The sequence below is a fragment of the Gorilla gorilla genome, chromosome 16 (genome assembly GCF_029281585.2).
Source record: "Gorilla gorilla gorilla isolate KB3781 chromosome 16, NHGRI_mGorGor1-v2.1_pri, whole genome shotgun sequence".
Classification (NCBI taxonomy): Eukaryota; Metazoa; Chordata; class Mammalia; order Primates; family Hominidae; genus Gorilla; species Gorilla gorilla.
Genome location: NC_073240.2, coordinates 43,465,395 through 43,478,996, shown reverse-complemented (window position 1 = coordinate 43,478,996; position 13,602 = coordinate 43,465,395). Strand labels below are relative to the sequence as shown.

Here is a 13,602-nt window from a genome sequence, read left to right as displayed (position 1 = left end):
AAGTGATTCTCCTGCCTCGGCCTCCCAAGTAGCTGAGATTACAGGCATGCACCACCAGGCCTGGCTAATTTTGTATTTTTAGCAGAGACAGGGTTTCACCATGTTGGCCAGGCTGGTCTTGAACTCCTGACCTCAGGTGATCTGCCTGCCTCGGCCTCCCAAAGTGTTGGGATTACAGGCATGAGCCACTGCACCGACCAGAAATTGTTAATATCATACATCATCAACCGAATGTAGTTTTAGGACATTTCAAATAATCCCCAAATCCCTCAAGTCTTCGCAGTCATTCTGTTCCCATCCCCAGCTTGAAGCAATCACTTAACTTTCTATGTCTGTAAGTCTACCTTTTCAGAATGTTTCATATAAATAGAATCGTACATCTAGCTCTTTTCACTGTACATAATTATTTTGAGATTCATCCATGTTAAGGCATGCATCAAAAGTTCATTCATTTTTACTGCTATTATTCCATTGTGTGGATATACCACAGTTATCCATTTGCCTTTTGATGGATGTGCGGGTTGTTTCTATTTTGGAGTAATTACAAATAACAGTTATGGATATTTGTGCACATCTTTCTGTGGACATTTCTCTTGGATAAACACCTAAGAGTAGAATTGCTGGGTCATATGGTAGGTATACATTTAACTTTTTAAGAAACTGCTAGGCTGGGCACGATGACTCACACCTGTAATCCCAGCACTTTGGGAAGTGGAGGCAGGTGGATCGTGAGGTCAGGAAACTGAGACCATCCTGGCCAAAATGGTGAAACCTCGTCTCTACTAAAAATACAAAAATTAGCCAAGCGTGGTGGCGGGCACCTGTAGTCCCAGCTACTCAGGAGGCTGAGGAGGAAAATGGCATGAAGCCGGGAGGCGGAGGCTGCAGTGAGCCAAGATCGCGCCACTGCCCTCCAGCCTGGGCAACAGAGTGAGACTCCATCACAAACAAACAAAACAAAAATAAACAAAGAAAACCCTGATAAACCCTTTTCCAAAGTTGCTATACCATTTACATTCCCACCAGCAGAGCAGTGTATGAAAACTCCTGCTCCTACACAACTTGCTGATATTTAGTATAATTTTAGCCATGTTAAAAGGTGGGTAGTGGTATCTCATTTGGTTCTAATTTGTATTTCCCTAATGAACAAGGATGTTGAGAATTTTTTCAACTCCCTAACTGTCACTAGCATATTTTGTTTAGTGAAATGTCAGTTCAAAATTTTTGCTATTGTTTTCAGTTGTTTTCTTACGGTGTTTAGAGAGTTCTTTATATATTCTGGATATAATTCCTCCATCAGATGTATGTTTAGCAAGTAAGTTCTACCTATCTGTTGCTTTTCCTTCTTTCCTTCTTCTTTACTTCTTCTTTTCTCTCTCTCTTTCTTTCGAGGGAGTCTTGCTCTGTCACCCAGGCTGAAGTGCAGTGGCACGATCTTGGCTCACTGCAACCTCTGCCTGCTGGGTTCGAGCAATTCTCCTGCCTCAGCCTCCCGAGCAGCTGGGATTACAGGTGCATGCCACCAAGCCTGGGTAATTTTTGTATTTTTAGTAGAGACAAGGTTTTCACCATCTTGGCTAGGCTGGTCTCGACCCCTGACCTCAAGTGATCCGCCCACCTTGGCCTCCCAAAGTGGTGGGATTACATGCATGAACCACCACACCTGGCCTGCTTTTCTTTTTATTCTCCTAATAGTGTCTTTAAAAGTGCAAAAGGGGCCAGGCATGGTGGCTTATGCCTGTAATCCCAGTACTTTGGGAGGCAGAGGCAAACTGGATTGCTTGAGGTCAGGAGTTCGAGACCAGCCTGGCCAACACGGTGAAACCCCGTCTCTATTAAAAATACAAAAATTAGCCAGGCATGGTAATGCATGCCTGTAATCCCAGCTACTTAGGTGGCTGAGGCAGGAGAATCACTTGAACCCGGGAGGTGGAGGTTGCAATGAGTCAAGATCGTGCCACTGTGCTCCAGCCTGGGTGACAGAGCAAGAATCAGTCTCATAAAAAAAAAAAAAAGTGCAAAAGGCCAGGCATGGTGGGTCATGCCTGTAATCCCAGCATTTTGGGAGGCTGAGACAGGAGGATCACTTGAGCCTAGGGATTTAAGACCAGCCTGGGCAACATAATGAGACCTTGTCTCTACAAAAAAAATACAAAAGTTATTTTGTACACTGTAAGTGTACACACACACACACACACACACACACACCTGTAAGTCCCAGCTACTTGGGAGGCTGAGGTGGGAGGATCACTTGAGCCCGGGAGGTTGAGGCTGCAGTGAGCCATGATTGTGCCACTGCACTCTAGCCTGGGTGACAGAGTGTGACCCTGTCTCAAAAAAAATTATAAAAGTACAAAAGTTTGAAATTGTGATTAACTCCAGATTTCAATTTGTACTTTTGTTCAATTTGTGTTTTTAGTGCCATATCTATAAAACCTTTGCCTAATCAAGAATCACAAAGGTTCTCCTAAGTCATCTTCTAAAGTTTAATAGTTTCAGGTTTCCCATTTAGAGCTATGATTCAATATGAGTTAACTTTTCGATAAAGTGCAAAATATAGATCAAAGTTCTTTTTTTCATATAGACATCCAATTGTTCTCCCACCATTTGCTGAAAACATATTTTCTCCACTGAATTGCCTTTGCAACTTTATTAAAAATCAGTTGCCTATATATGTGTGAGTCTATTTTGGACTCTATTCTATTCCAGTAATCTATTTATCTTAACACTAACACCACACTATCTTGGTTACTTTAACTTCAGGAAGCATAGGGTTTATCTCAGAGAATGCTCCGTGTGCACTTGAAAATATGTGTATTCTGTGATGTTGGATGAAGTGTTCTGAAAATGTCAGTTAGGTCACATAGTTTGATAATGTTGCTCAAATCTTCTATTTCCTCACTGATTTCTGTTTGGTTATCTACCTACTACTGGAAATTAGGTACTGAAATATCCAACCATTGTTGAACTATTTTAATCTTTCAGTTCCATCAGTGTTTTCATGTATTTTGAGGTTTGGTTGTTCAGGGTGCATACATTTATAAATGTTGTATTTCTTCAATGTACTGACTGACCCCTTTATCATTATGAAATATTCCTGTCTCTAGTGTTTGTCTTAAAACCTTTTTTTTTTTTTTTTTTTTTTGAGACGGAATCTCACTCTTGTTGCCCAGGCTGGAGTGCGATGGTACGATCTCAGCTCACTGCAACCTCTGCTTCCTGGATTGAAGTGATTCTCCTGCCTCAGCCTTCTGAGTAGCTGGGACTACAAGCGCTCACCACCATGCCTGGCTAATTTTTTTTGTATTTTTAGTAGAGACGGGGTTTCACCATGTTGGCCAGGCTGGTCTCAAACTCCTAACGTCAGGCGATCCATCCACCTCGGCTTCCCAAAGTGCTGGGATTACAGGCTTGAGCCACCACGCCCAGCCTTAAAACCTATTTTTTGCCTGACATTAAAATACCACTCCAGCTCTCTTATGCTTTTTAAAAAATTTCAATAGGTTTTGGAGGAACAGATGGTGTCTGGTTACATGAATAAGTTCTTTAGTGGTGATTTCCGAAATATTGGTGCACCCATCACCCAAACAGTGTACCCTGTACCCCATGAGTACTCTTTTATCCCTCACCCCCCTTTCCCACAAGTCCCCAAAGTTCATTCTTATGCTGTTGCGTCCTTATGCCTATGTGTTCTTATGCCTTTGTATCATTCTTATGCCTTTGTGTCCTCATAGCTTAGCTCCCATTTATGAGTGAGAAGATACGTTTGGTTTTCCATTCCTGAGATACTTAACTTAGAATAATGGTCTCCAATTCCATCCAGGTTGCTGCAAATGCCATTATTTGGTGCCTTTTCATGGCTGAGTAGTATTCTGCAGTATACGTACACCACATTTTCTTTATCCACTCATTGACTGACGGACATTTGGGCTGGTTCTGTATTTTTGCAAATGTGAATTGTGCTGCTAAAACATGCATGTGCAAGTATCTTTTTCATATAACGACTTCTTTTCCTCTGGGTAAATCTACTTGTAGTTCTTTAAGGAATCTCCACCCTGTTTTCCATAATGGTGATACTAGTTTATATTCCCATCAACAGTGTAAAAGCGTTGCCTTTTCACCATATCCACACCAACATCTTTTTTTTTTTTTTGGAGATGGCTGGAGTGCAGTGGCATGATCTCGGCTCACTGCAACCTCTGCCTCCCAGGTTCAAGCAATTCTCCAGCTTCAGCCTCGTGAGTAGCTGGGACTACAGGAGTGCAACACCACACACAGCAAATTTTTTTATTTTTAGCAGATACAGCATTTCGCCATGTGGGCCAGGCTGGTCTCGAACACCTGACCTCAGGTGATCCACCTGCCTCAGACTCCCAAAGTGCTGGGATTACAGGCGTGAGCCACTGACCCAGCCTCTTTTTGGATTTTTTGATTATGGCCATTCTTGCAGGAGTAAGGTGGTATTGCATTGTGGTTTTGATTTGCATTTCCCTGATAATCAGTGATGTTGAGCACTTTTTTTCCTATGTTTGTTGTCATTTGTATATCTTCTTTTGAGAAATGTTTATTCATGTCCTTAGCCCACTTTTTGATGGGACTGTTTTTTTCTTGCTGATTTGAGTTCCTTGTAGAGTCTGGATATTAGTCCTTCGTAGGATGCATAGATTGCAAATATTTTCTCCCACTCTGTGGGCTGTTTGATGATTATTTCTTTTGCTGTGCAGAAGATTTTTGTTTTATTTAAGTCCCATCTATTTATCTTTGTTTTTGTTGCATTTGCTTTTGGATTCTTGCTCATGAAGTCTTTGCCTAAGCCAATGTCTAGAAGGATTTTTCCAATGTTATCTTCTAGAATTTTTACGGTTTCAGGTCTTATATTTAAGTCTTTGATCCATCTTGAGTTGATTTTTGTATAATGTGGGAGATGAGGATCCAGTGTCATTCTCTTACATGTGGCTTGCCAATTATCCCAGCACCATTTGTTGAATAGGGTGTCCTTTCCCCACTTTACGTTTTTGTTTGCTTTGTCAAAGATTGGTTGACTGCAAGTATTTGGCTTTATTTCTGCATTTTCTATTTTGTTCCATTGGTCTATATGCCTGTTTTTGTCCCAGTACCATGCTGTTTTGGTAACTATTGGCCTTACAGTATAGTTTGAAGTTGGGTAATGTAATGCATCCAGATTTGGTTTTGTTGTTGTTTTTGAGACGAAGTCTCACTCTGTTGCCCAGGCTGGAGTGCAGTGGTGTGATCTCAGCTCACTGCAACCTCTGCCTCCCAGGTTCAAGCAATTCTCCTGCCTCAGCCTCCCGAGTAGCTGGGATTACAGGTGCCTGCCATCACACCCAGCTAATTTTTTCTATTTTTAGTAGAGAGGGGTTTCACCATGTTGGCCAGGCTGGTCTCAAACTCCTGACCTCAAGTGATCCGCCTGCCTCGGCCTCCCAAAGTGCTGGGATTACAGGCATGAGCCACTGCGCCTGGCCCAGATTTGTTCTTTTTGCTTAGTCTTGCTTTGGCTATGTGGGCTCTTTTTTGGTTCCATATGAATTTTAGGACTGTCTTTTCTAGTTCTGTGAAGAATGATGGTGGTATTTTGATGGGGATTGCATTGAATTTGTAGACTGCTTTAGGCAGTATGGCCATTTTCACAATAATGATTCTACCCATCCATGAGCATGAGATATGTTTCCATTTGTTTGTGTCATATATGATTTCTTTCAGCAGTGTTTTGTAGTTCTTCTTGTAGAGGTCTTTCATCTCCTTGGTTAAGCGTATTCCTAAGTTTTTTTTTTTTTTTTTTTTTTTTGCAGCTATTGTAAAAAATGTTGAGTTCTTGATTTGATTCTCAGCTTGTCTGCTGCTGGTGTATAGCACATCTACTGATTCATGTACATTAATTTTGTATCTTGAAACTTCGCTGAATTCATTTACCAGTTCCAGGAGCTCTTTGGATAAGTCTTTAGGGTTTTCTAGGTATACAATCATGTTGTCAGCGAACAGCAACAGTTTGACTTCCTCTTTACTGATCTGGATGCCCTTTATTTCTTTCTCTTGTCTCATTACTCTGGCTAGGACTTATGGTTACTATTATTATGGTATATCTTTTTCCATCCTTTTACTTTCAACCTGTGTCTGTGGTTCTAAGGTGTGTTTGTTATAGACAGCATGTAGTTGGGTCTTGCTTTTATGCAATCTGAAAATTTGTACCTTAGGCAATTCACACTTAATGTATTTAATAATTATTGATGTGCTCAGAACCATCCATGTCTGATTTTTCTTTTTTTCTGTGTCTCATATCTCTTTTGTTCCTCTGTTCTTCCTCCACTGCCTTTAACTGTTAGGTATTTTTATTAATATGTACCATTTTAATTTCTGTTGTTTTTTCTGCCCAGAGGAGGCAGAAGAAATGTTGATTTTTAAAATTATATTTTTGAGCTATTTTCTTAGTACTTGCTCTACAGATTACAATACATATCTTTATTTATGATCTACTTCAAAATAATACTAACTTAATTCCTGTAAAATATAGTAACTCTACTTAAATATATCTCCTTTCACTTCCCTTGTGCTGTTATTTTCATATATGACAATGTACAAAAATGCATTGTTATAATTGTGGTTTTATGTAATCTTATTCATTTTATTTTATTTTATTTTTTATTGATCATTCTTGGGTGTTTCTCGCAGAGGGGGATTTGGCAGGGTCACAGGACAATAGTGGAGGGAAGGTCAGCAGATAAACAAGTGAACAAAGGTCTCTGGTTTTCCTAGGCAGAGTGTTTGTGTCCCTGGGTACTTGAGATTAGGGAGTGGTGATGACTCTTAACGAGCATGCTGCCTTCAAGCATCTGTTTAACAAAGCACATCTTGCACCACCCTTAATCCATTTAACCCTGAGTGGACACAGCACATGTTTCAGAGAGCACAGGGTTGGGGGTAAGGTCATAGATCAACAGGGTCCCAAGGCAGAAGAATTTTTCTTAGTACAGAACAAAATGAAAAGTCTCCCATGTCTACCTCCCCCTACACAGACACAGCAACCATCCGATTTCTCAATCTTTTCCCCACCTTTCCCCCCTTTCTATTCCACAAAACCGCCATTGTCATCGTGGCCCGTTCTCAATGAGCTGTTGGGTACACCTCCCGGACGGGGCGGCTGGCCGGGCAGAGGGGCTCCTCACTTCCCAGTAGGGGCGGCCGGGCAGAGGCGCCCCTCACCTCCCGGATGGGGCGGCTGGCCGGGCGGGGGGCTGACACCCCCACCTCCCTCCCGGACGGGGCGGCTGGCTGGGCAGAGGGGCTCCTCACTTCCCAGTAGGGGCCGCCGGGCAGAGGCGCCCCTCACCTCCCGGACGGGGCAGCTGGCCTGGCGGGGGCTGACCCCCACCTCCCTCCCGGACGGGGTGGCTGCTGGGCGGAGACGCTCCTCACTTCTCAGACCGGGTGGCAGCCGGGCGGAGGGGCTCCTCACTTCTCAGATGGGGTGGCTGCCGGGCGGGGGGGCTCCTCACTTCTCAGACGGGGCGGTTGCCAGGTGAAGGGTCTCCTCACTTCTCAGAGGGGGTGGCCGGGCAGAGGTGCTCCTCACCTCCCAGACGGGGTCGTGGCCGGGCCGAGGCGCTCCTCACATCCCAGACAGGGTCGTGGCCGGGCAGAGGCGCTCCCCACATCTCAGACGATGGGCGGCCAGACAGAGACGCTCCTCACTTCCTAGGTGGGATGGCGGCCGGGCAGAGACGCTCCTCACTTTCCAGACTGGGCAGCCAGGCAGAGGGGCTCCTCACGTCCCAGACGATGGGCGGCCAGGCAGAGACGCTCCTCACTTCCCAGACAGGGTGGCAGCTGGGCAGAGGCTGCACTCTCGGCACTTTGGGAGGCCAAGGCAAGCGGCTGGTAGGTGGAGGTTGTAGCGAGCCGAGATCTCGCCACTGCACTCCAGCCTGGGCACCATTGAGCACTGAGTGAACCAGACTCCGTCTGCAATCCCGGCACCTCGGGAGGCCGAGGCTGGCGGATCACTCGCGGTTAGGAGCTGGAGACCAGCCCGGCCAACACAGCGAAACCCCGTCTCCACCAAAAAAATACGAAAACCAGTCAGGCGTGGCGGCGCACGCCTGCAATCACAGGCACTCGGCAGGCTGAGGCAGGAGAATCAGGCAGGGAGGTTGCAGTGAGCCAAGATGGCAGCAGCACAGTCCAGCTCAGCATGAGAGGGAGACCGTAGAAAGAGAGGGAGAGGGTTCGGCATGAGAGGGAGACCGTGGAAAGGGGAGAGGGAGAGGGAGAGGGCGATTGTAATCTTATTCTTTTATTGACATTAGGAGAAGAAACGAGAAAGAATGTAGGTTTTTTTATATTTACTCACACATTTACCATTCCCAGATATTTCATTGTCTCCTATAGATTTAAGATACTTTCTAATATCACTTTCTTTCAGCCTAGAAGATTTCATTTAGTTTTCTTGTCAGGTAAGTCTGCTGGCAATAAATTCTACTTTTTATTTTTCCAATCTGGGAATGTTCTTATTGCCAGTTTTTTATATTATCTCAGCCCCCTGACTTCTAGGGTTCAATGCTTCTGATGAGAAGTCAGCCATTCATCATGTAATTGTTCTACTGTATGAGTCACTTTTCTCTAGCTGTTTTCAAGATTTTTCTCTTTGTCTTTCAACAGTTTAAATATGATGTGTCTAGGTGTGGATCTCTTTGTGTTTATTTTACTTGGAGTCCTTCGAGCTTCTTAGATCTATAAATGATTTTCAACAAATTTAGGAAGTTCTTAGTCATCATTTTATTTTGGGTGTGGTGCTTCTCACTTTGTTACATTCCTTTAATCTATTTTCAGACCACAGAAAGGATTTTGTCCAGCTTTATAGTTGCTTTTTGGGGATATGACTTGACCTCCTCATTCCATCACAATGGAAGTGAATCTTCTAATATTTCATTTTAATGCTTATTTTCTTTTCAACCTTTTGTTTTAAATGTCCATACTGATCACACAGATGTGAAAGCGTTTTAAAATGTTAAAAATAAATATAAGCAGAAGATATTTTGATTAGTCTTTATAAAATGCTTCTAGCCATTCTAGGTGTATAGCTTAACGGATTGTGTGTAAATCCGGTTTACAATATTAGGTTCTATCAGAGGACCTATAAATATGAGAGTAGGAGGAAAGGAAAAGAAACAGGGCCGGGAATGATGGTTCACATCTGTAATGCCAGCACTTAGCCAGGCCGAGCCTGGTGGATCATTTGAGGTCAGGAGTTTGAGACCAGTCTGGCCAACATGGTGAAACCCCGTCTTTACTAAAAATTAAAAAATAATTAGCTGGGCATGGTGGCGTCTCCTGTAATCCCAGCTATTCGGGAAGCTGAGGCAGAATTGCTTGAGCCTGGGAGGCAGAGGTTCAGGTGAGCCGAGATCGCGCCACTGCACTCCAGTCTGGGCAACAGACTGAGACCCTGTCTCAAAAACCAACAAACAAAAAAAGAAATAGGAAGGAAGACAAGAAAGTGGTTTAAAGGTACAAGGAGAGGAAGAAATCTCACCAAACATAAGGAGTTACCAACCTGCGTGTAGTGGATCGTGAAAATGGCGTGGGATCTGCTGCTGGCCTCATGAACATGGGTGGCTGCTGTGATTCTGTGTATACAAGGAAAAACTGTTAGGACGAGGATTGTTTACACATGGTGGATTCTTAAGGATCCATACAGAATACAAGAAATGTTAGTGCTGAGGTTCACCAATGAGAATCATAAAACACACATATTTAGTCCAGTATCGTGAAGAGAATAGTCCAAAGAGGGCAGAAGCAGCACTCTAGGTGCTGATATCTGAGCATAAAACGGAGTGTAGCTTCATACTAAACTACACTGAAACTTTTTTTTTTTAAGCAATAGAAGCAAAAATTCAAGTGAAAAGGGAAATGAAGACTAGAGCGTCATCATCCTGGAAGAACATGCCCAAGATAGACCCATTTTATTTTATTCTTTCACTTTATTTTATTTTATTCTTGGAGTCATTTTAATAAGTGGATGTCGAAAGCTTGCTAGAGAAGATACCTCAAAGACAGAGAAGGTAAGTTTTGATTAAACACAGAATATTAATTCTACAGTGTCAGAAAGATCTTGGAAATGAGATCTTAAATCACATCAATATCATGCTTAAGCCAGGCGGAATTCACAGTCTCCCTTAGAAATCCATTACAGTGTTAACCCTTAAAGTCAGGAGAGGTTTTCCTTTATCTAAGAGCATCTCACTGAGCTCTGTTCTCAGAGGATCTGGAGAATTGAAGAAAAGGGCCAAAATCTAGAGGCTAGTCTCATGATTCAAGCCTGACACTGAAAAATCATGGAGCTCAGGGTACCCTGAAGACCAGAAGTAAGTGTCTCCAGGAGAGTTCCACGAAGCTCAGCAGAATGTTAAATTTAAATTTCTTCCTTTATGTTCAATTAACTTGGTCCTGCTATTAACAGGATAAATAGAAGGCTCTAAAGACCTTTTTACCCCAGAAAAAAAAGCCTTTTTTAGGGACATTTACTAGTAATATTCTAGGTATTTCATAGTAACTTACAACACGGAATGTTATTACAATTTACAATAGCTTTTAGGGGAATCTACAGCACCTAGTTATTCATAGCAGATTCAAAACAGTCTTTTGAGGGGCTACCTTATAAGTATGCAAAACTAGAAAAAAATGTTTTTATGAACCTTTTACACTATATTCATCCTTATATCTATCAAACCTGAGGAGAGGACAATGCAGGTAAGAATCCTTTCTTCCAAATTTAGAAGCTCTAAACAAAATATAGAGTAACTTCCTTGGGCTTACTGCCTAATATTATTATGTCCAGAACAGATTCCAGCTTCATTACTAGTGAGAAGAGACTAAATCTTAGTCACCACCCCTTACCCTGTGAACATTATTGTTCTGGGAAGAGCCTTCTGGTTGTGAACATCTCTACACACAGAGACAATTTTAAGTGTCATTATACACTCCCCAAAGGGAAATGGGAACACAGGATAGGAGTGTGAGGATAAAAGAATGACAGAAACAAACAAACCTGTTACCTGTTTGCAATTCCCTCCTCCAAGAGTTGGATTACTTGTTTATAATTGGTAACTACATGTTGAGATAAACCTATCGGATTTGTGAAACGGAAAAAAGAAATTAAATGAAATTTTTGGTAAACTTTAGCCTTTTCTTGTAAGTCTTTATCATTCCTATTTCATATTGTTTAATAGACAAAAATGAGGGAATCTGGCCAAATTCATTCAGATAATAAATTAAATCAAGAAATATTTATTGAAAACCTCTTGTCAGGTATATGATAGACTCTAGGAATATAGGTCTCTGTCCTCACAGAGATTATGGTCTATAAGTCATATAGACCATATGCTAACAACAACTATAATTCCTTACAATTCTGCTATATAGGTTATAAGAACTGTTCTCATTTGGCCCTCACGAAGTCCCTGAGGTAGGCCAGTGTTGTTTTCCCCACAAGGTGGCAGACTCGGTTTGGCATACAAAATACATACCACACTCATCTCTGTCCTCCCACAGTTTACAATCATGGTAAGTTACACTATACAAGACAATATGGCCAAGTGCCACAGGAGGTGGAAAGATGATACATGATGAGGAGATCAGAGGCGTGGTCAGGACAGGTTCCACAGAAGTGAGACTTAAATTTAGCCACTATAGAATGGGGAGGCTTTAGATAGGTGAAGAGGAGCCTACGGGCATGAAAGTAAATCTTCATGGCTGGTTACTGACCAAGTCCCAAAGGCCTTCCCAACTGTTCTAGAGAATCTCTGTATTAGAGATTCAAAAACAAAGTAACTTCATGGGCTTATTGCTAAATACAATTACACCCAAAATAACAAAGTAACATAAATGAAACCAACAAAAGTAATAGTCAATAGAAAGCAATCCAATAAAGACCCAGATACTGAAGCTACCAGGCCGACTTAAAAGTAACCCTGAAGGCTGGGCACCGTGGTTCATGCCTGTAATCCCAGTACTTTGGGAGGCCGAGGCGGGCGGGCCTGAGGTCGGGAGTTTGAGACTAGCCTGGCGAACATGGAGAAACCCTGTCTCTGCTAAAAATGCAAAATTAGCTGGGTGTGTTGGTGCATGCCTGTAATCCCAGCTACTCGGGAGGCTGAGACAGGAGAATCCCTTGAACCTGGGAGGCGGAGGTTGTGGAGAGTCGAGATCGTGCCATTGCACTCCAGCCTCAGCAACAAGAGCAAAACTCCGTCTCAAAAAAAAAAAAAAAAAAGGCCAGGCTCGGTGCCTCATGCCTGTAATCCCAGTACTTTGGGAGCCCAAGGCAGGTAGATCATGAGGTCAGGAGTTCCAAGACCAGCCTGGCCAAGACGGTGAAACCCCACCTCGACTAAAAATACAAAAAATTAGCTGGACATGGTAGCGGGAGCCTATATAGTCCAAGCTACTCAGGAGGCTGGGGCAGGAGAATCACTTGGACCTAGGAGGCAGAGGTTGTAGTGAGCTGAGATCTCACCATTGCACCCCAGCCTGGGCGATAAGAGCAAAACTTCGTTTCAAAAAAAAAAAAAAAGTAACTCTGCTTACTATTTTTTCAAGGAGTTTAAAGACAAGATTGTAAACTTGGAAACTATAATGAAATAATAAAATGGATATCTGAGAAATAATACTGTAAGTGAAAATAAAAACTCAATATAAAGTTTAATAGCAGGTTAGACATAGCTGAAGAAAGAATGAGTGAGCAGGAAGATAGATCAGAAACATACTCAAAATGTAGCACAGAGAGACAAAAGATTAAAAATATGGAGGGAGCCCGGTGCAGTGGCTCACGCCTGTAATCCCAACACTTTGGGAGGCTGAGGCGGGCGGATCATGAGGTCAGGAGTTCAAGACCAGCCTGACCAACATGGTGAAACCCTGTCTCTCATGAAAATACAAAAATCAGCCAGCTGTGGTGGCGCACGACTGTAATCCCAGCTACTCGGGAGGCTAAGGCAAGAGAATCGCTTGAACCCGGGAGGTGGAGGTTGCAGTGAGCTGAGATTGCGCCATTGCACTCCAGCCTGGGCAACACAGCGAGGCTCCATCTCAAAGAAAAAAAAATGGAGGCTAGGTGTGCACACCTGTAATCTCAGCTACTTGGGAGGCTGAGGCAGGAGGATCCCTTGAGCCCAGGAGTCCAAAACCAGTCTGGGCAACATTAGCAAGACTTCATGTCTAATAAATAAATTAATTAATTAAATATAGAAGAAATGGTAAGACTCACAGAGTATACAGGGAATAGGCCTAATATACCTGTAATTAGAGTCCCAAAAGAAGAGGAAAGAATGGGATAGAAGGAATATTGTAAGAGGTAATGGTAGTGGAGGGAAGGGGGGAAAAAAGGGAAAGGTAATGGCTAAGAACTTTCCAAAACTGATAAAAAGATACAAAAGCACAATTCAAGAATCCCAGCATGATTTTTCAAAAACCTAAATCTACCCATAAGTAGACCATAATAAACCGTTCAAAGACAAAAGGAAAAATATTGAAAAAATTAGACTAAGAGATGACTTCTCAGCAAAAACAGTGGAAAGCAGAAGAGAA

The 13,602-nt window shown here is 42.7% G+C and overlaps 1 protein-coding gene across 3 annotated transcripts in view; it reads right to left on the bottom strand.

The window, feature by feature from the left end:
• STARD9 (StAR related lipid transfer domain containing 9) overlaps positions 1-13,602 on the bottom strand; it is a 147,998-nt gene that overhangs the window by 59,572 nt on the left and 74,824 nt on the right. For all 3 annotated transcript variants that reach the window (XM_031002323.3, XM_031002324.3, XM_063698937.1), the window contains exons 8-9: positions 11,073-11,142; positions 9,572-9,644 (exon numbers count right to left, since the gene is read on the bottom strand). In XM_031002323.3, the coding sequence (XP_030858183.3) occupies positions 9,572-9,644; positions 11,073-11,142 (143 nt within the window). The remainder of the gene's footprint in view (positions 1-9,571; positions 9,645-11,072; positions 11,143-13,602) is intronic.